Source organism: Crinia signifera, chromosome 1 (assembly GCF_055691185.1).
Source record: "Crinia signifera chromosome 1, ASM5569118v1, whole genome shotgun sequence".
In the NCBI taxonomy this organism is placed as follows: domain Eukaryota; kingdom Metazoa; phylum Chordata; class Amphibia; order Anura; family Myobatrachidae; genus Crinia; species Crinia signifera.
In genome coordinates this window covers 144,707,551-144,729,511 of record NC_139217.1, presented here as the reverse complement: position 1 = coordinate 144,729,511, position 21,961 = coordinate 144,707,551, and the positions used below count along the sequence as shown (strand labels likewise).

General features: G+C 45.1%; 1 protein-coding gene across 2 annotated transcripts in view; it reads right to left on the bottom strand.

The window, feature by feature from the left end:
* SEC24D (SEC24 homolog D, COPII component) overlaps nucleotides 1–21,961 on the bottom strand; it is a 108,523-nt gene that overhangs the window by 57,437 nt on the left and 29,125 nt on the right. For both annotated transcript variants that reach the window (XM_083174461.1, XM_083174462.1), the window contains exons 5-8: nucleotides 18,295–18,540; nucleotides 17,034–17,185; nucleotides 13,424–13,535; nucleotides 12,423–12,550 (exon numbers count right to left, since the gene is read on the bottom strand). In XM_083174461.1, coding sequence (XP_083030587.1) covers nucleotides 12,423–12,550; nucleotides 13,424–13,535; nucleotides 17,034–17,185; nucleotides 18,295–18,540 — 638 coding nt within the window. The remainder of the gene's footprint in view (nucleotides 1–12,422; nucleotides 12,551–13,423; nucleotides 13,536–17,033; nucleotides 17,186–18,294; nucleotides 18,541–21,961) is intronic.

Below are 21,961 nucleotides of genomic sequence, written 5' to 3'. Positions count from 1 at the left end.
TTTTTGGAACCAGGACCAGTCCACAAGTCCAGTGTTGGTTTCTTATATACAAGGGAACCCCAACAATTTCCCCCCTTATTTGGGAAACCAGGACCAGCTCAAAGAGCCTGGGGCTTGTTATGCTTGGGTGGTACTTTTTAGGACAGAACCATGCACAGATCTCACTGATCTGTGCATAGTTCTGTTAATCTCTCTTGCCAGTATCCCTGGACACAGTGAGACTGGAACCGGGTAGGTGCTGGGCTGGACCCAGTGAGGCTGTAACTGGGTAGGTGCTGGGCTGGATCCAGTGAGGCTAAAACGGGTAGATGCTGTGCTGGACCCAGTGAGGCTGTAACTGGGTAGGAGCTTGGCTGAACCCAGTGAGGCTGAAACCAGGTAGGTGCTGGGCTGGATCCAGTAAGGCTGGAACCGTGTAGATGCTGTGATGGACCCAGTGAGGCTGTAACTGGGTAGGTGCCGGGCTGGACCCAGTGAGGCTGAAACCAGGTATAGTAGGTGCTGGGTTGGACCCAGTGAGGCTGAAGCACAAGAACACAGCAACAGTCTGGCTGAAAGTCTGTAGCCTAATACATAGCAGGAGTCGTTCATGCATCTTCCTGCACCTTGCTTGCATACTTGCACCTCTGAATTGATTGGTGCAGGTGCATTCTGGGCAGGACACAGGCTGTATGGGATCCAAGGAGTTGCCGCCCACCACCAATATGGCCGCCTAGGAACCCAGTACTCAGAAAACCTCCTCCAGCGCCCCATGCTGATGACCTCAGCTGCATTGAGGCCGGGAGATGTCCTGCAGTCCCCACACCACGTCGGAGAGAGGACACCCACAGGAGCGGCCGGAGAGGCACTCCGCCATGACTTTCACTCCCGGGCCAGGTGCCACTGGACAGGTAAGCGCTGGGTGGGGAACGTGAAAGCCAGAAGCAGGTCTATGGCGGGGATTTGAGAGCTTTGGTAATGTTTAGGGTGCTATTTGAAAAAATCCACCCTACTACATTAGCGATTTTGATGTTCTCAATGAGTACCTTGTAATTTGTTTTTTGTTTACTATGTACGGCGCTGCGGACACTTTGTGGCACCTTATAAATAAACGTACTACTACTACTACTAGAAGCAATTTTTGAATTGCGATTTTTTTGGGTCATGGCAAAACTTGTGATGTTTACCGCAAACTGCACACTACTAAATATGCTATTTTTGGAAAAAGTGCCAATTTCACCAGTTTAACCAAAAATATTGCACATTCTGAAAAAATTGCACCCTATTACATTTGGCCCAACATGTACAGACACCAGCAGCACCCCACAGACACTAGCACACCAATTCTCACCAGCTGCACCAGACACACAGACATTAACAGCACCACACATACAGACACCAGCGTACACACGTATACTGTAACTGCAGAAACACACCAGGGAGACGTTGCAGCAGATCCCCCTTGAGCCGAGCGGCAGGACTGCATGCAGGCCTTTTGCATGCAATACCATTCCCCGCTGCCGGGAGGATGTCCAAGTTGGAGGTCAGATGTGCAAGCAGGTCCGATCTCCTATACACTTTTCACCAGATTTCTCTGCCCGATCTGTCGGAATCAAGTGAAAAGTGGCCAAATCTGACTAGTGTTTGGCCAGCATTAGACTTTTATCTAAAAGGTGGCCATACATTACTATGATTTATCGCAGCATTGTATGGCCATCCGACACCCCCCCCCCCTCCCCGGTTCATTGCATGCGGTCCTTTCACATGTGATCTATAGCATGCGACTCCTGGTCCCCGCTGCCAGGAGGGGGTCTGAGTTGGAGGTCGGACCTGCATGCACGGACCTCAGGCCTGAGGGGACATCTAAGGCATCCGATTTGGATTGATTTCTCAGCCCGATCCTTAAGATAATTAAGCAGACACAAGTGGTTCACTTCTAGCATTCCTAACGAAAGCTCAACTAGAGGATGTCTTCCTACTTTGGGGATGTTCCCAGCAGCTCAGTAACTTGAAGAAGAATGTACAGTACGTATACACATCACACTACGATTTAAAAAAAAAAAAAATGAATTATCACCATTCACTTTATAACAAAATGCCTATAAATTTTAGATTTATAAATATTTCCAAAAGCTACATGCACAACTATACCAACATGTGTCTCTAGGTGTCACTCTAAAACCAAGAATATCATCATACAACACGCTGCAATACAATAAAATGCCTAGAGCCTGACTATGAAGCAGTCTCTAGAATCACAGAGATTTCCCAGTGAATGTGTATCGGTGGATTGTATCCTATGGTTTAAAATGCCGTCAGAAGCAAGAAAATGTTCATGTATTCACACACAGCTAGCAAGTAATGTTTCCTTACATCACTCATAACAGTTCAGTGAAATCATGATTTCCGCACAATCATCATCATACTTTACAATATAAATATATGAGTATAACACAAGCAAAATATGAATAAATTCACTTCGATAGAAGACAAATACAAGTTCACTATGTAAGCTTATCTTGTTCCTATCTACAAGTATAATTGAATGATGTTTGTGTGTGTGTATGGATGTTCCACGATTACTCTCGAACGCTTTAACTAATCGTCTTCAATCTTTGCACACTACCTTATCCTCTAAGAGACAATCTAAGTTGAAGATGGGTTTCATTGTTTTCATGCATTGTGAAATGTCCTTGGAAAGCTTATGACTTTCCGAATACAACAAGGCGCTTTTTTGAAAGCGCCGCTGGGCCCCGGCAAAAAAGGGCATGGTCAATGGGTGGGCGTGGCTACATCCCTGTTTAAAAAAATATAGCAAGGGCAGCGGGCTGTGTGCCGGCGCACAGGCTGATGCTTCAGCTGCCTTACTCTCCCCCGCTGTGCACACGGCACTGACCAGCATGTGCTGAGCAGGGGAGAGAAGCTGTGCTGCTGCTGTACCCGCTCCCCTCCTCTTGACAGCTACAACACAATAAACAGGTTCCCTAAAGTGGACCCTTAACCACGTTGAGTGGTGGGTTTACCTGGAGCAGGACAAAACTACCAGGGCAGGTTTTTCCTGCCCATAAATACTCACCACATTGTGTTTCCCAAGGCCAGGCAGTGCTCCATCAGCCACTGCCCCTGATAGCCTGGCTGTGTGAGGCGTGACATTAGCAAGGTTATGCCGCACACAGCCGGGGGAAGGAGAGCGGGCCGGTGCAGCAGGAGCCAGGTAGCGTGCAGCGTTGATCTCAGAGAGAAGCGCTGCCCGGCAGGAGGGAGCGAAACAGTGTCACTCCCGAGAATTTTCCAGGTTTGCCAGTTTGCGCACTGGAGCATAGCCCGGAAAATTCTCAGGAGTACCAGAGAAGGGGTTAAATGAAAAACAAATTTACTAAATTTTTAAGAATTGCATAAGCATAAACTTAAGTCTAGTGTTAGTATAATCTAAAGCACTCACAGTGACATGCATAAGGATAAGCCTTCAATTGTGTACATCTTTATTTTCTGTAACAAATGCTCTTGTCAACAGCTATAGCGCATCAGGCTGTGGCTGCACAAGATAACACAAGTGGATGACCTCTCCGTAAAGAGAGTAGACCGCACATCACTAGGGATAATTAAAATACAAAATGCCTCACTTCTTTCTGGACCTGCTACCGCAGATAGTTGCTAAGCAAATCATGTTGTTATTTCTTCTGTTATCTGGGTTAGCAGTGATAGAAACATAATCTCAATACCTGCTTAGAAGTTTAGATATGTTTTCCGACTTGTCATGAATTACATTACATCTAGAATACACTGTTGCCTGCATAAAATAGAAATGTTAACTTAATCCCAGATTTTGGAAAAATGCATGGGATAAATACAAACTATGCTAAGAGTCTACATGGCATTTTCAGAATAGATGAGCTCATTGCTATTTCCCTTCAATACTGTAATTCCATACATGAAATCGAATACATGGCCATTTTACAATATGCATGTTCAGGAACTTGTAAAAGTGTCTAACTATGCAAACATATGCAAATATGTCGCCCTCTATGGCACAACATCTCCTTACTCCCAAACGTTCCTCTCAGGACCGGCCTTGGGCACAGGCAACCTAGGTACTTGCCTAGAGCTACCTAGCTCTGTGGGGGTGCACAGAGCATGTCTGAAGTCCTGAGTGCACATTATCCTGAATGGGCAACATCCAGTTATACAATTTCCCCCCAACATTTACGTATGATTGTGAGTACGGCAGTCCGCCTCTTCTGTTCTACCTGATGCCTACCTCATCTGTTCCGTTCCAACCACCTATTCTGTTCAACCTGACTGCTCTGTTCTAGACAATACTTCTATTCTGTTGTACCCGACACCTACCTTCTCTGCTCCACCCACCTACTCTGTTACACCCGACAACTGTTCAACTTGCCGCTGGCCTCTTCTGTTCCACCTGTCTCCATTGTTCATCATGCTGCCCAACTCCCCTGTTGCTGCCAGGCAATTGCAGTCATTATACTGTACATCATAACAGCCATGGCCGTAATTATAGAGGGTGAAAAGGTTGCCATTGCTTTGAGGCCTGAGGGCTTATACCCCTTTCACACCAGCCTGAATTCCCGTGTTGGCCCCAGGAACAACCCATGATTAGCGCTGGTGTGCAAGGTTCTCGGGCCAAATTCCCAGGAAAATTTCCTGGGAATTCAACCCTGCTAGATATTTTAGATGGGATGTTACTATGGGCAACCAATCAGATTATATTATCTTCTAGAAGATGCTAAATTAAAAAGAAGTATGTTCTGATTGGTTGCCTACAGCAATATCCCATCTGAAATAGAACTCCCATCTTAGTTTAAAAAACAAAAAAAACTGTTATGCCATAAAGTGAATTGGGGTACTGTGCAGCATGTGTACCTGCAGCTTTGAAATGTGACATCACATAAACAAGGTAACTACAACAAACTAGGAAACTACTAACTAACTAAGGCCCTACTATGGTTCAGAAAGTGAACTACAGCATTACTATGGGGAATAACATTAATAACTGCTGTGGAGAAGAGTCACCCAAGACTGGGGACCCTTTAATATGTTTCTATGGGGCCCAAAATGCTCTGGTTACTCAACTAAAATTCACTATGGCCCTCATTTAGGTTGGAACAAATTTTCTAAGCTGCTCCCTCTTAGCATATTCGATTGGCCACCTCTGCCACCATTTTCCCCTGTGAACGCCTCTCTCTATCACTCAAGCAAAAGCGTTTTGCAATACAGCAATGTCGTTGCAGGGCCCGTCCTACACTTGCTAATGTGATCGTACCTGAATGAGGCCTTATATACAGAAAGCAAAAAATGATGATCATGTTGGTTAATCAGACCTGATTTCACAGCTTACGAATGTGCAAGCTGGGTGATAATCGATCGACTGCGTATGCATATGGATTGTAGTGCGCATGTACGAAGAGAACCCTGCAATAAATCCTGCTACCATATGCAAGTTGACTGATACAAAGACAGCGTTTGGGGGTGGTAACTGACCATATTCTGGGAGTGTCAGGCACAACACAGGCGTGCCCAGCTCCGGCCGCGATCAGCCTGTTTGTACGGCACCAGCCAAGTAGTTCCTGGACTACACATAGATTGCTCACAGTGGAAAAGTCATTCCATGGTGAGTGAGTTGTGAATAGAAATTGCAGCTAAATGCAGGGATAGTTTTGCAGACATTTCCCAGTCTTGCACAGGGCGGGATTTCACTCTAGCTGGGTGGCGATTACCTGATCACATGGCTCTACAGATTAGCAGCCGTGCAATCAGGACTTAATAACCCCCCTATAAGATCAGTAATAAACAGTCCAGTAATTGATCCTTTTCAGCACACAACACTGTTTACTTAAGGTCTGGTACAGAACTAAATTTAAAGTCTATTCAATTTATTACAATATTGTATGTTCATATACAAGACATGGTCAGATCACACATATGACAGATAAATGTAATTCTTCAACTCTTTTTTTAAATATCAAAATTTTATTGACAAAAAATAAAATATGCACAGAATATGGACAGTCATTATGATGTCATAATAGTGTTTGTTACACTATATAGCTCTGCTCACTGCACAGATCCCTGTCTTTGCTGTGGACTCTTTTGACAGTTAGCAGCTCTTAGCGTTTGCTCTTGATTCACTTCAAGTTCAAATTGAAATGGAATCCTCTAATAACACCTTAGTGGAATCTATTCTTGTATGGTATGAAGGAGAAGGAGGAAAGATGGAAGAAGATGGAGAAAGTATTGAAAATGTGGAATTACAGTATGAAGATCCTGAGGAAGATCCACCTGCTGCTGCTGGTGTGACAATGGGATCTATGACAGAATATATGGGAGACTCAGAAACTCTGGCACATCAGTATATGATGAGACCATTGACTGCTCAAGCAACTGAAGAGGAATATCTGAGTGTCAACACAGAGAATGGAAAGGTAGATATTGCGATGTTTGGCGTTACATCTACACGTCATTATGATCGTTATGTGCCTTATAAAGGCTGGCAAGCAATGCAGCTGTACTACCTTTCAATGTGGAAACTTGATGAGCCAGCAGAAAAATACATCACCACCACCACCACCACTGGTGAGCCTGATGGCGACCTGAGGGAAGACAACAGAAAAGGAGACAGTGGCAGCCTGAGGGCCCAGACTAATGAACACCTGGTGGAAATGGTTGAATCTCTCCCAAATAAAGACACTGTAGAGGCACCAGAACAACGCATGAAAGAACTAAAAGCCGAAATAAAAAAGAGAAAGGTGGAACTGAATGATCTACAGCGCCAGAAGAAAAAACTGAGAGCCAGTCTGCGTGATCAGACTAGTTACTTTGGATGGCAAAGTCTAATAAGACGGATTAGATCATCACTGCACAATGTATTCCACAGACGCAATACTCACACATTACCAGTGTAAGCCCATCTAACTGGAAAGTAATGGTGTGCTGAGCATATTTGCTAGGGTAGGGAGGTAGGGACTTGCAGAAAATTGGGGTCCCTTGACGTGGGCTGCAAGCTTAAATGTTTTGATCAAAATATGACAAAATGCCCTCTATTTTATACATACATAAATACACACAGATTTGCATTATATTACTCTTACAGCCAATATCAAAAGTCTATTTTATATTCAAGTATGGCATTAATATTGGCTGCAACTATTACTATCTATAATATGGATTAAACCGAGCACACGCATATTTCAATTTTGTTTTGTTTCAAAAAATGTCATGACAGCATTGTTACGGCTATGAAAGGCCTAGGTGGGTGTGGCTTACAAGCCAGCCCTATATAGATGTCCTCCTCTGTATCTGGGAGGTGAGTACATGTAACTGCAATATAATGGTGTGCTGATCATATATGCTAGTGAAAACGTTCAGAAAACCTTGGGATTCTTTGATGTGGGCTGCAAAATATTTTGATCAAAATATGACAAAATCCCCTCTATTTTAATGTATTTGCTACCTACACACAGATTTGCAGGACATTATTGTTTGCGCCTATAGTCAAAGTTTTTTAGTGCCATACTTCCCTGTGCAAGATCAGAACATATGCAGGATCAGACTGGCTGGGTGGGGCTCCTGGAAGTTCCTGGTTGTCGCATCAGACTTGTAGGACTCAGTCCTGGACTGTCCTTACGCCAGATGGGTATTGCCAAGTCTGCCGTCCACTGTATGCCTTAAGGAGCATAAGGAGCCAGCAAATAGCAGCAGAGTAAAAACTCGGACAGGATGTGTGTGTCTCACTCTATTTGCACCATGTGTGTGTGTTTCACCCGGGGGCCGGATGACGCTCTGTCAGTATCCTGGTGCTCCAACAGGGGGGATCTAGACTCACAGGGGCTATTCTCCTTTGTGGGTGTCCACGACCCCCATAGAGGGAGAATAGAACTTGAGGCGAGAGTAGCGAGCCAACGAGCCTGCAGCATGGCGAGTGCAGCGAGCCCGCAAGGGGATTCTTTGCGCTCTCCCCCGTCGGAGCACCAGCAGTCGGAATTCCGACGTCGGGATCCCCCCCGTCGAATCCCCATACCACACCCTTTCACCCTGTCCCCTCCATGTGTCTGTGTGTAACTTTCGCTGCTTGGCATGCCTGCTATTGCTACCCTCCGGGGGTTGCAATGCCCGCCCCAAATTGACTATCCCCGCCGCGTTGCGAATGGAAGTTTTGCATAAATATCCATTTGCAGGGTAGCATGCGGGGCCAAAATCATTCAATGTCGCTTCCAATGATTTCTACCCTGCTCTCACATCTAAGTCTGTCTGGGCAGTATTAGACTTGCGGCTTCCAAGTCCAAGAACTGGCCGGGTGGCTGACATCCTGTCACTTCAGCCACCCACCCGGCAGGCAGGTGTCTGTCTGCATTTGCATGGGGATGCCCTGCGTTCTCCTGGGTGTATCCATTGTTTCGTGAGTACTCTCTGAAAACGCCCTCCTCCATTATGCCCCACCCATGTAAGTCGGTGAAGGTGTCCGCACAGAAGCACTGCACATGCGCATATGAGAATAAGCGCATGGGCAGAGCTTAAACATCGGTCACCCGTGTGAACACGCCAGGTACTGAGGCAATCAGAACCAGGGCCTATGTGTGTGCATGTTTTTCACCCTGTCTCTACCATGTGTGTAGGTTTCCCCATGTGTGTCTCTTGTCTGCACCATGCATATATCATATGCAACAGTCAATATGAAGTATTGGCCTATAATAGAATGGGTATGGGCCATTGAGTCAACATGGCTAAGGTTGACAGGGTTGGAAGGTCGACAATGGGAAGGTCGAAAGTCAAAAGGTAAGGCATGAAATACCACCTATTGTCTACAAATAAAATGTAAAAACTCATGTCGACCTTCCCATTGTCAACCTAATGCTTGTGTCGACCTTCCAACCTTATTGACCTTAGCCATGTCGACCTACAGTATTTCATGTGTTGACCTAAGCCATGTCACCCTTTAGTGGTCGACTCAATGCATGTCGACCTAAATAGGGTCAACCTAATGACCGTTTCCCCCATAGAATGATGAGCGTGTAGGTAGAGAGGCAAAGAATACATAACATGTATCATTCATATATAGATCATTGTTAGTGCTCATTAATATCATATTTGTGGGGTGAGGGATAGTATGTATGAGACCTCTCTCTGGGCAGCAGTGGGTAGGGGGGTGGGTGATAAGTAATAACTGGTGTGTTTAGGGCAGCAGTGGGTAGGAGGGTGTCAGGCGGTAGGTTGGTATGTACTTATGAGGGCAGCAGTGGGTAGGAGGGTGTCAGGCGGTAGGTTGGTATGTACTCATGAGGGCAGCAGTGGGTAGGAGGGTGTCAGGCGGTAGGTTGGTATGTACTCATGAGGGCAGCAGTGGGTAGGAGGGTGTCAGGCGGTGGGTTGGTATGTACTCATGAGGGCAGCAGTGGGTAGGAGGGTGTCAGGCGGTGGGTTGGTATGTACTCATACAGCCACCGCCCCCGTCCCTCCCTCCCCTCTGCAAACAGCCCGGCGACAGGGGACAAATTGGATTCACTCTGTTTGAACCAGAATCGGCTCCCTAGATCCTTATTCTGTCAAAGCATCCGCATGTACACATATGCTGCTATTTTGCTAGACTAATTATATGCCTAAATCTACACTATATCACACGAGTGATATAGGCCCTTATTCTGATCTGTGCGGCCGGAGCCGCATACGTTGCTCCGGCCGCACAAACCAATCCCCGCCTACAAGACGGATCGCCACGGCCGTCCGTACGCGGACGGCTGGCGATCCGCATGAAAATGGTGGGGCGTACGCCTCCACCATGGTGGGAGCTGCCCCCTGCATTCGATGGTCGACGACCATCGAAGGCAGGGCCGCACGCTCCCCCCGCTCACGCAAGCTTAGACCACACGGACAATCGTCCGTGTGAAAGCTTGTATGGGGGTGGAGAGCTGACATCCGGCGATGTCAGCTTTCCGTCCCCATCACTGGCGTCATAGCCTCATTACCATGCATACGCCCCGCGTTTGCATGGGAACGCCCATGAAACGCGGGGCGTATGCATAGGGAAATGAGGGTATTAAGCCCCTCACGCCCCTATACGCCCCCTTTGCGGCGTATAAAATTTGTGTGCGGCGATTTCGCCTGCACATGCGCAGAGTGACCTCTGCGCATGTGCAGAGTGAAAACATCGGCGGTACGGCCGCACGCGGGCCGTACCGCCGAGATCTGAATAAGGGCCATAGTACACCTGATATAGTACACCTGATATAGTACACCTGATATAGTACACCTGATATAGTACACCTGAATTTCTGATGTGTAAATGACTTGCTAATAGTGCAGCAACATTCATTTGGTAATGTAGAAAAATTAAAATAATTACATGGTGCTACGGGGGAAGTTAAAAACAGCTATCATTCCAATAATCTTTCATCGAGCTGTCTGGTGATTCAGTAAGTGCTCAGGTTTATGTTCTGTTGCTATAACAGAGACACAATAAGATGAATCATCTCAAGTGACATTGGTATTCTTAATAGGAAAAAATCAAACACACCCCTATGTACAGCTAATGCCCTAAGACATTTTAACATGTCCCACCTACCTTCTTATAGCAAATACAAGTGCACTAAAGGGACTTCCCAGGACCAGCTTGGGCATCACGGGCATTAAAAAGATAAGATTCTAGGCTACATACAAATGCCGTATTTATAAGACCCCCTAAAGCTGTATCACCATCTACATTTCTACTCATCACTTTAAAATAGATACAGCCCACTGCCATCCCCAGCTCTCCCTCCTCTGCAGTACAGCCTTTCACTTTGGTGCAAGCGATAATACAGGATTCGCATGATAACCCTGAAATAGCCAAGATCCTACCAGAAGAGTGCAGCATTTATACAGCTAAAAGGGGGTTATTCAGACCGGATTGTTGCTGTGCGAGTTCGCAAGCCGTTTGATTATCAAAGGACTGCGCATGCGTATGGATTGTAGTGCTCATGTGCGAGTCAAAACAAGGACAAAAATCAGTGATGACTTTTTTTGCAATCTCCTCATAACTTGACTGACAGAAAGCCGCCATCTGTGGGAATGGTCCTGTGTAAAAAAAATGTGTTAAAGTTTTTTGTTTGTTTTTTAAATGGCGTGGCCCTCCTGAGCATAACCAGCCCCGGGCTCATTGAGCCGGACCTGGTTCCAAAAATTGTGGAACAAAAAGCAGGAGAAAGCCGGCTTACCCTGCTGTCAGTGCGGGGTGAGCTGGCTATGCAGGAGACAGACCAGCACTGGATCCTGGATTGGTAATTATATTGGTGTAAAAGTGAGGTGTGTGTTTGTGTGTGAAATAAAGTTATACTTTTCTGTGTGTGTGTGTGTGTGTGTGTGTGTTTTATTTTAACATTATTTTTGCAGGTGAACTACAAGTCCCATTAATGCCCCGCATGCTGGGACTTGTGGTTCTCCAAGTCCCAGCATGTGGGGGAGGTCTGCTGGCACTTGTAGTTCTCCTGCATTAAGCAATGTTAGGTATGTGAGATTTAACCCTATCAGGCCAGCGGCCACTGGCCACGGGCTTCAGCCCTGGACGGGTGAAGCCTGGGGGGGACCCCTCTATTGGGGGGGTCCCCACTCCTCCAGGTACCCTGTCCAAGGCTGACCAGCCACGGTGCTCATGTTTCGGCCGGGGGACCTTATATAAAAAGTGTCCCCTGGCTGTGGCATGACACCAAGGGCTGTTGGAGCCCGGTGCTGGTTTCAAAATACGGGGGACTCCCAGATTTTTTGTCCTCCGTATTTTTGGAACCAGTACCGGTCCAAGAGTCCGGGACTGGTTCAGAAATACGGGGGACCCGTATGCTTTTTGTCCCCCGTATTTTTGGAACCAGGTCCGGCTCAATGAGCCCGGGGCTGGTTATGCTCAGGAGGGGGACCTCACGCAGTTTTTTTTTTTTTGTAAACAAAAATTTGCACATTACCTCCAACTCGCACATTTTCATGCCTAAAAATCGCACATTTTCATGCCTAAAATTCGCACATTATCACAATTAATCGCACTTTTTCCCCCAGAATACGCACCTCATTAAATATGCGAATCTGCGGCAAAAAATTGGATTGTGCGATAATGGGTGAATTTGAAAGTGCGAAAAAATGGCATTCTATTAAATGTCACCCGGGGTTTTTCACTTATGCATGTTGACCTAAGTGCTTAGTGCAAAACACATTTTCTGTAAACAATATACACTAAAAAGACGTCCAACACTAGCAGAGTTTGGCGCAGCTGCAGCAGTGATGTATGAGGACATGTCTGTATGTTGTATTTTAGGGCACTGAAGCAGAGCAGTATTTTATATGAAGAATCTAAATGTTTTTCTAGTACTCCTACAAATGAGATAAGATTTCACATTACTGGATGATGAGGTCACGCAGTTTCAGCTTTGATCAATATTTCAAACTTATCTGGCAAATCATTTTCTTACCTCATTCGGGGGAACCACAGCTAAAGGCTTGATGACAGCAGCAAGTGGAATCTGAGCCTGTTTAGCCATATCGGCGGAGGTAGGGAAGCAATATGTTGTGCATCTAATGTAACGTGGACTGGCATTCCCTGAAACATTGAAAATATTTCATTATGAACATGATGACCAGTTTCTCTACAATCCACAGCTGGGCTTCTCGGTTCTTTCCGCACATACCCATAACAAGTCAGCCTTTCACTACTTCACTGGATGAGAACATGACAGATCATTTTAAAGTGTAGGTAGTATGGCAAGTGATAGTCTTCAAAGCTATTATTCAGTAATATCAAATGCAGTGGACAGGCAACATCAGATTTAAAAAAAAGGATGAATGGCTGGCAATAAAGGCCTGCTTAGACTTTTCAGATGGCTGAAGAGACATATAAGACTGCATTAAATTGCCAATATGTCGCAGGAGAATCAAGGCCACGTATAAAGACAGCTCCCATAAGGCATCTCTGCTGGTGAGTCATCCAACCTATCAGGTGCATTATTTAGGTTTACTGTTACCAATACCTTCCCATGGAAAACTACAAGTGTTGCCCTAACCTCTTTACTCAAGCTGGGTACACATTAGACGATGTGTCATAGTTCTGACCTGGCGGGGTAGCTTGCATTGGCAAGTGCATATACACTTGCTGATGCCGTACAGGACGAGTAAAGGCATACGTCCTGCCTGTATAAATGACGGAGAACATTGCTAACAGCACGTATACACTAGACGATATACACGATATGTCGTTATTTGACAAAATCTTCTACAGTGTACGCACCTCTTACTCATTACTGGAAAATCCTTAAAACAAGCTCTGTTTGTAATGTAATGGTTGAGAAATGCTGCTCTTAAGTTGTGACAGGATCTGCAGTGCAGCATGCGGTAACGTGTCTCATTCCTATTGCAGGTAAATGACAAATATCTATTTACCAGTGTGGGAGCTGTGATAACATTTGCACATAATTACCTTGATCTTGTATTGTGCAGTCAGTGGTGACGAGTGGAGGGACCTGTCCTCTGGCATTAGTAGTATAGACTTGACCGCCTCTGCTGATCTTATCATTCTCAATCACTTGTATCTGGTCAAGAAAAATATCTGTAATTATTAGTAGGAAAAATAACACCAACACACATCACAATGCCACAGTAAAGAGAAAGCTGCACGGCATATCACATAACAATACAGACCAATGAAGTGTGGTGAGGTCACTGGCTGGGGAGGCACTGGTTTGTATCATAGCTAGATTTACACACATAAAAATCATTAGAACGCTCCCCTGCCTACACTGACCGTACATCACTGATACAGACCTACAGTACGCTATGGTAAATGCAGTCCTGCTTGCATTAGCTTTCAATGCATCCTAACTAATACCATCTCCCATATTTTGTGACTGTAGTCTATAAATTTAGGGGGTTATTCTGGTTGATTCTCAAGGCTGGGAATCTGCAGCCTTGCAAATCCACCAAACCCCACATTGCGAATGGTGGCCTAGCCGCCACCTATTTGCAGTGTCTGTTCACACTCATTGGCTGCGAATGGATGTTTGCCAAAAACATCCTTTTGCAGCCTGCAGGGGGACACCCACATTATTTGATGGTTGCCGAGGCTGTAATGCTAACCATTACTCCATCCGTACTGCCCGGACGGTGTAATGGTTAGGCTTGCTATTCGATCCCAATGCGATCAGATCGCATCGGGATTGAATTGCACGGCAAGCCACCTGACATGCATGCGATTTGGACGATATAGTGCAGATCTGCACTATATAGTCATTGCAGCCCTGTCTATCTGGGTTTCGATTTGTGCTGCCACGGGATCGCGCATCGGGATCGCAAGGTAAAAAACCTGTGCGATCTGCATGCGATTCCGATGCGATTTTGACTATATAGGCAAAATCTCAAGCTGATTGTACAAATGGAGAGTGATAAACAGCCAGCTAATCAGCTCATACATGTCATGTTGCAGGCTTGGTTTGACAGGTCTGATTGGTTGGTTATAAATCACTCTTAATTTTATCAATTTTGAAGCTTAGTGCATCTGACCCTCTGTTATAGTCAAACAATATAGTTTATTGAATGTAACGCACACAACATGGCATTTGTTCCGTAGATAATAGAATCATATACAAAGAACTTGAAAAAGCAACAAATAGAAATCAGCATCAGTGTTACAAAAAGACAGCAGTGTGGCTAAAGAAGGGCAGAATATCAGGATAATTAATATACTTTGAATAGTTTGCCAGCAGAAAGTGGAATTACAGTTGAAGTCTATTTTGACAGGCTTTTAACTAGTCTGCCTATAACAGGCAAAACAAATACAGAAAACTTTATTATGCTACTCCATCACTAACACTGGGTGTACTGCACCACATGGTATACGCATTACTAGATGTACTGAATACTCTTATCATTGATGTTTAAAAACATAAATTTGATCAAATAATGAAATTAGCCCAGGTAACAGTAGTAAAAAATGAAGTAGTGAGATCAGGAGATTTGTTTTTCATTTAGATGTATGTATCTAATGTTAAAGTCTGATATTCAGAGCCAGCCCTAGCCTAAATGACGCCCTAGGCAAGATTTTGGCTGGTACCCCCTAGCACCGCCACTAGTTCCGCCTCTGACCCTGCTCCCCTTTCCCAGCACCATCAACCCTCATCATAGCAGTCATCATTTTGGTGCTCCTACCCGCAATATTTTACATAGAAACAGTGCACACATTTGGTGCGCAGCCCAAACAGGGGTGTGTTCTTGCTGGGAAGGGGCATGGCCACACAATAGTACCACATTATATCATGCGATGGTGTCCCTTATTCACGTTACATCACAAAGTAGTACCACTTTACCTTATGTACATTACTCCTCACATTATTCACATTATACCCATAAATTTTTTTTCCTGAGAATATGTTGTATTTTAAGCACCTCCATGGCCACACTGCAACCCAGCACAAAGCAGTGTGTGCTGGGCAGAGGAGAAGAGCTGCAGCTGCTGCTGTCACTTTAGGGGAGGGGGCCCTTCCATCAGACTTTGGCCTGGGTAATTTGTACCCCCTACCCCTTTCTCTCGGCACCCCTGATAATACCACACAGTAATGCCCCTGACACACATTATTAATGTCCTTATAACCATAATGCCCCTTACACATTATGCCAACCTTTATTAATGCCCTTCATACACATAATGACACACATAATGCCCCTTACACATATGTTGCACATTATTAATGCCCTTATACACATGACACACAATGCCTGTTACACATGTCGCACATTATTAATGCATTTATACATAACACACATAATACCTGTTACACATATGTCGCACATTATTAATGCATTTATACATGACACACATAATGCCCCTTACACATATGCTGAACACTATTGCACAACCAACCCACCCACAGACAGCACTCGCACAGCCGCTAACACTGTGACCTCTGCCTCTGCTTGGATACAGATGTTTTCTCATACATCTTGCCTCAATAGCTCCTGGCCAGTTCTGCTAACGTTGGGGGCCTTTTATGCTGAAAATTCGTCTTATTTGCATTGTTATGCCCAGCACACACAAGGAGCTTCCGATGATTAAAATGATATGTGGCATGCCTATATTCTATGTGCGACTGTGGCTGTACCTGCATACGGAATGCTATGTTACAGTGATTTCCATTAATACACTATTTCATATGCAGATACAGCCTCACTCACACACAGAATATAGGCATGCTGCATATCATTGTAATCAGCAGAAGCTGCTGATGCCCCTAGGCATTCCAAATGCCCTAGGCCAGGGGTTCCCAATCTTTTTTCTAATCACGGCACCCTAGAGCAGTGTTTTTCAACCACCGTGCCGTGGCACACTAGTGTGCCTTGAGCCGTTCTCAAGTGTGCACCCAGATCTAGAGATGCCCAAAACAGTTTACAGCCACCACCAGTTCAACTGTTATAATCTGGTCTCTTCTTTTCATGTAAAGGGCCAATGTATTTTATTTTTGTTACCTGTGGGGACCGGTGTGATTGTTTTTTATATGGGGGCCAATAGGGTTGTTTTTTTCCTGTAGGGGCCAATGTGTTTTGCCCTGTGGGGATCTCATGGTGTGCCTTGGCAATTTTAAAATCTTATTTAGTGTGCCGCAAGGTAAAAAGGTTGAAAATCACTGCCCTAGAGTATCAGAATTTTTCCAAGGCACCCGTAGGCCCCAAAAAATATATATCAAATTAAGTAGATTCTGTTTATATGTGCTTCTTTGGTTCAGTTATGTGGTAAAGGACAGGATTTGCTTCTGATTGTACACATTTTATGATTGGCAGCCACCAGCACTGGTTTTGTGCAGAAATAATTGATCATAAATAATTTGAATTGGTCCTGGATGACCAACCAGAGTCACCCCTGCAAGTGTCCCGAGGCACCCCAGGGAGCCTAGGCGCACAGTTTGGGAACCACTGCCCAACGCAATTGCCTAGTTTGCCTATGCCTAAGGCCGGCTCTGCTGATATTCATTTGTAGATAAATATTACAACTTTAATAATAATAATAAACATACAGTATTTGGCAAGACACAATAACTTACTGGACTAGGTATGGAATCTGGGTCAAGTTTTTTTTGCGGTGGGCCAGACATTTGCTGTTGGCTTCCAGGAAATGCACCAGGGTAAGACATTGGATGTCCTGGAGGTCCTGGTGGTCCGGGAGGTCCTGGTAACTGAGAACCATAACTGTTTTCTGTAATGTAAGTATTCAAATGTTAAAATAGGTTCTAGGATCACCAAAAACTCAGAATCTATTGCAACTTTTATTTATTTATTTATTTATTTATTTATTTATAGCATTCACAGTTCAGTCTTTTCTCAGTGGAGGGCATGAATACACAAACACAAGTTCCTGCTGAAGTCCCTCTAACAGAAACATTCATATAATGCAAAGTAAATGGAAAAAGCCCTTGCTGCAGACTCAGTCATTAACCTAGGTTATTTCACTTAGCACAACACACTGCGTACAGTCTGTGTGTAGGCCAGGATTTACTCTGTGGCTGCGATAGAAACAGGATGATCGAGGCCAGAGCTGAGGTCAACTAGAATGCTTGGATCATACAAGCAGGATTTTTCCGCAGGATGGCCTTGCACATGTGTACTACTCGCACATGTGTACTAAGGGCCATATGCATGCGCAATCTTGCTGTTTTCAGGATTGATTTAGGCCCAATATCCCTACATCTCTTATGCAGCAGTCTACAATGAATAGATTTATCAGACATTCATAGTAAATCAGCAAAAGAATGTAGGAATTAATACATTTTGGTGGTCAATGTGGTTAGCCAAGACATATCAGAATTTTTTTTTTTTTATTGACGAGTGCCTGCCACCAGACTTCTGTGAAACTAGCCAATGGAAGTTCAGGGGCGGGTTTAGAAGGAATATGAAAACGATGTAGACAGCACTGCTTATTTCTGGGGGAACCATCCAGCACATATACAGTATTGCTTACATGATAACCTGTATATGAGCTAAGAAGTCTCCCCTGCACTACATAGTTGGCGCTCCACCACCTCCTGCTAATGACCACATGTTATGATCAGAATAAAAAAGTACACTAACCATCACAGTCTCCACTCAATCTTTGGCAAAAATTCGCCATAGGTTTACTGTGAATTTCACTTCATCTCCCCAGTGTAGCAACATCCCATCAGAAATAGAACTCCCATCATAGTAAATGTCCCCCTAAGAAATCATTTCATTTACATTTGCCATTATTATTTTACTTTTCCCATATTGAATAACATTAATGGATAATGTTGTCTATAGTAAAATAGCTTCAAATGTTTGTCCACTTACGATTTTGTGGAGGATATCCAAGATTTGGAGGCTGGCCTTGCATTTGTTGCTGGTAAGGATGATGTGCAGTCATTCCATCCTGCATATTGCCATGAGGTAAGAGAGGCTCAGAAGGTAAGCCATTGAGATTGCTCGTGTGTGCTGGAGGTGAATGGAGTCCTGGCCCCATTTGATGTGTCTGTGGTGGGAAACTGGCAGGCATATTTTGGCTAAGTGGCACCTGAGAAGTCATTGAACCAGAAGGCCCTGCAGGAATATGGAGTAAATAAAACCACCGATGCAATGCTTTGTTTAATTAGAAAAAAATAAATAAAATAAAGTATACTAAAATAATCCCCCCAAAAAACAGGAATTAGAAGCTCAGTTCCCAACACAGTAATCACTGCAGACCAGTATTTAGCTCTACACAATAAAAAAATAAATGTTGTGTGTTGATACATCTGGAAAAAGGCATAGTATACAGTTCTAGATATGAATGACTGAGTTAGCTATAGGGTAGTTTTGAGATCCAAGTATTTCCTAGGTTGGGGTTAGGTTATACAGGGTGGGGGTTATGAGTAGGTTTGTTTTGGGGAGGTTATGAGGAGGTTTGTTTTGGTTTTGCTTTGTTTTTTATTTGCTTTACTAGATAGATAGATAGATAGATATTGATATGTCAATTTGATATTAGACTCTGATTTAATATGCTACGCTTCTGAATCAATTTACTTTAGATGATCCTGTACACTCTAATGTGCAAATATTCTCCTCCGTATCTTTGACTTAACAACACCGAATGGCACCTTCGGGTAGTTGGAATATTATTTCCCTGTCCTAGTGACATTATTCATATCCTGTTTGTAATATATGTCTTTTCACTGTACGCGCTGTCACAAGATGGTGGAATGATGCATATCGTTTGTGTACAATGTCTATCTTAGGCCTGTGGTTTCTGTTTTATTGGAGTGTTCTCATAAAAAAAATTCAATAAAAATTACTGAATTTAAAAAATGAATGACTGAGTTAGTGACACCTTTATTTTCTGATGGTCCAATGTACACAAACTTTGTTTCATGCACAAAATGATCCTTTTTTAACAAAAGGCTAATGTTGCTCCTCACCTCCATGGGGAGAGTTTAAGTGTTTGCAGGCGGGCGGCCAATAGAGGTGCACAACAGAGCAATTCATGTGTTACTCTGTTTGTACGTGCACAGCCGCCAGCGCTGACAATACTCTTATGTTGTTCCGCCATTTTGACGCACTGGTAACTAGTTACAAATATTGGGGCTGATGTATGAAAGGTAGATATGGGGGAGAAGGGGTATCAGTGCACATTATGTGCACTGATACCCCTTCTCCCCCATGTATGAAGGGGGATGCGGTTAATTTCCCGGCGGTCGGGATCCCGGCGGTCGGAATCCCGACACTGGAATCCCGACCGCCGAAATCCCGAAACTTTCTCCCTCCGTGGGTGTCCACGACACCCATAGAGGGAGAATAAAATAGTGTGCCGAGCGTAGCGAGGCACCGGGCCCGCTGCGTGGCGAGCGCAGCGAGCCCGCAAGGGGGGGCGATCCATGTCCCCCCCTTGTCGGGATTTCGGCGGTCGGGATTCCAGTGTCGGGATTCCGACCGCCGGGATCCCGACCGCCGGGAAATCATATCGGATCCGTATGAAGGAGCCGGTATGCGGTAAATGACAGGGGCGCTAAATTATAGCAGGCCGATATAATAATAATAATAATAATAATAATGATATTTATATAGCACTTTTCTCCCAATAGGACTCAAAGTGCTTCACACATTGTCTTTACAGCTCGAAATACAAAACAAGCTTAACAGTAGATGTCAGTGAAATGCTTGAGTAAATAAGTATGTCTTTAGTCTATTTTTAAAGGATTCTATAGTGGGCGCTTCTCGCACTGTGCGAGGAAGAGAGTTCCACAGAGTTGGAGCAGCAAAGTTGAAAGCTCGACCCCCAGATGAATTCAGGGAGATTCTGGGTACTGTTAGTAGTCCTTCTTCAGTGGATCGTAGTAATCAAGTAGGACAGTAAGGGATCAGCAGCTGTTGCAGGTACCTTGGGCCCTGGTCATGTAGGGCCTTGAAAGTGAGTAAGCCAATCTTGAAAACGATTCGCCATTTTACAGGTAGCCAGTGAAGGGCATAGAGAATGGGAGTTATGTGGCAGGAGCGGGGCTGGTTAGTTAATAGTCTGGCGGCTGCATTTTGTACCAGCTGCAAGCGGTGCAATTCTTTTGCTGGAAGACCCAGGTAGAGAGCATTGCAGTAGTCTAGTCGTGATGATATAAATGCATGTATGACTTTAGGAAGGTCTTCTGAGGGAATTAAATGCTTGATTCTGGCTATGTTTCTCAGATGAAAGAATGAGGATTTGATTGTGGCTGACACCTGATGTTTAAGTGTCAGGCCATTATCCAGGACAACACCAAGATTCCGCACATGATCAGAGTTTTTTAGTGCTGTGCCCCCCAGCTTAAGACCTGTCAGTTGGCTATGCTGCCGTCTTGTCCTGTGATTTATCATCAGGACTTCTGTTTTATCTGGGTTCAGTCTCAGCCAACTGGCACTCATCCACTCCTGGAGCTCAGCTAGGCAGCCATTTAAGGTTGTTATTGTGTTATCGGTGCCTGGAGCAAAGGACAGGTACAGTTGGGTATCATCTGCATAGTAGTGGTAGACCAGGCCGTGACGTCTGATTATGTCACCAAGTGGAAGCATGTATACTGCAAAAAGCATGGGAAATAGTATAGAGCCCTGTGGGACACCACAAGACAACGGCACTGGTGGTGAAGAGTATACTCCCGATGCAACTCTCTGTGACCTGCCAGCGAGAAATGATTTGAACCAGCTAAGGACTGTGCCACCCAGGCCACAGAAATTCTTCAGGCGCTCAATTAGAATCCCATGGTCAATGGTGTCAAATGCTGCAGAGAGGTCCAGAAGGATTAGGATTGAACAGTCTCCTCTATCCCTTGCATTTAGAAGATCATTGAGCACACATACCAGAGCTGTTTCTGTGCTATGTCTTCTCCTGAATCCTGACTGGAATGGATCATAAATGTCATGGGTTAACAGGTGGGTCTCTAGTTGAGTTGCAACCACTTTCTCGATAACCTTTCCTAGAAAAGGAAGATTTGATACTGGCCTGTAGTTGGTCATGCAGTGTAGGGCGAATGTATGAACGGTCAGCAGCGCTGACCATTCCGCCCGCTGCTGCTATCGGCTTCGCCAGCATCAGGCTGGCGAAGCCCTATCTTAACAGCAGGGACATTGCTCTCCCTGCTGTTGGCTCTGGGCTGCACTGGAGATCTTGCGTGAGTAGCCAAATCCCGCGCATGCCCATTCCAGCCGGCCGGGGGGAAGGAGATAGCGCCACAGTGCAAACTGATGCACTGTCTCCAGGAGGGGACATCGCCGGAGGGGCAGTGGCGGATTCAGGGGGGGGGCACCCGGGCACGTGCCCCCCCTGTCATTTATTTTGTAGCTGAGGACCAGGGCTTTCCAACGAGCCCAGCCCCGTGTCTCTAGCCCCCCGGGAACCGGAGATATCGCCTGGCAAACCTGTAACGTTTTTTCCCCATAGGATAATATGGGACCCGTCAATTCCGACCCCCACCCGGTTCCGACGGCTGCCAGTTCCCGCCCTGGCATCACAGAAGCTTGT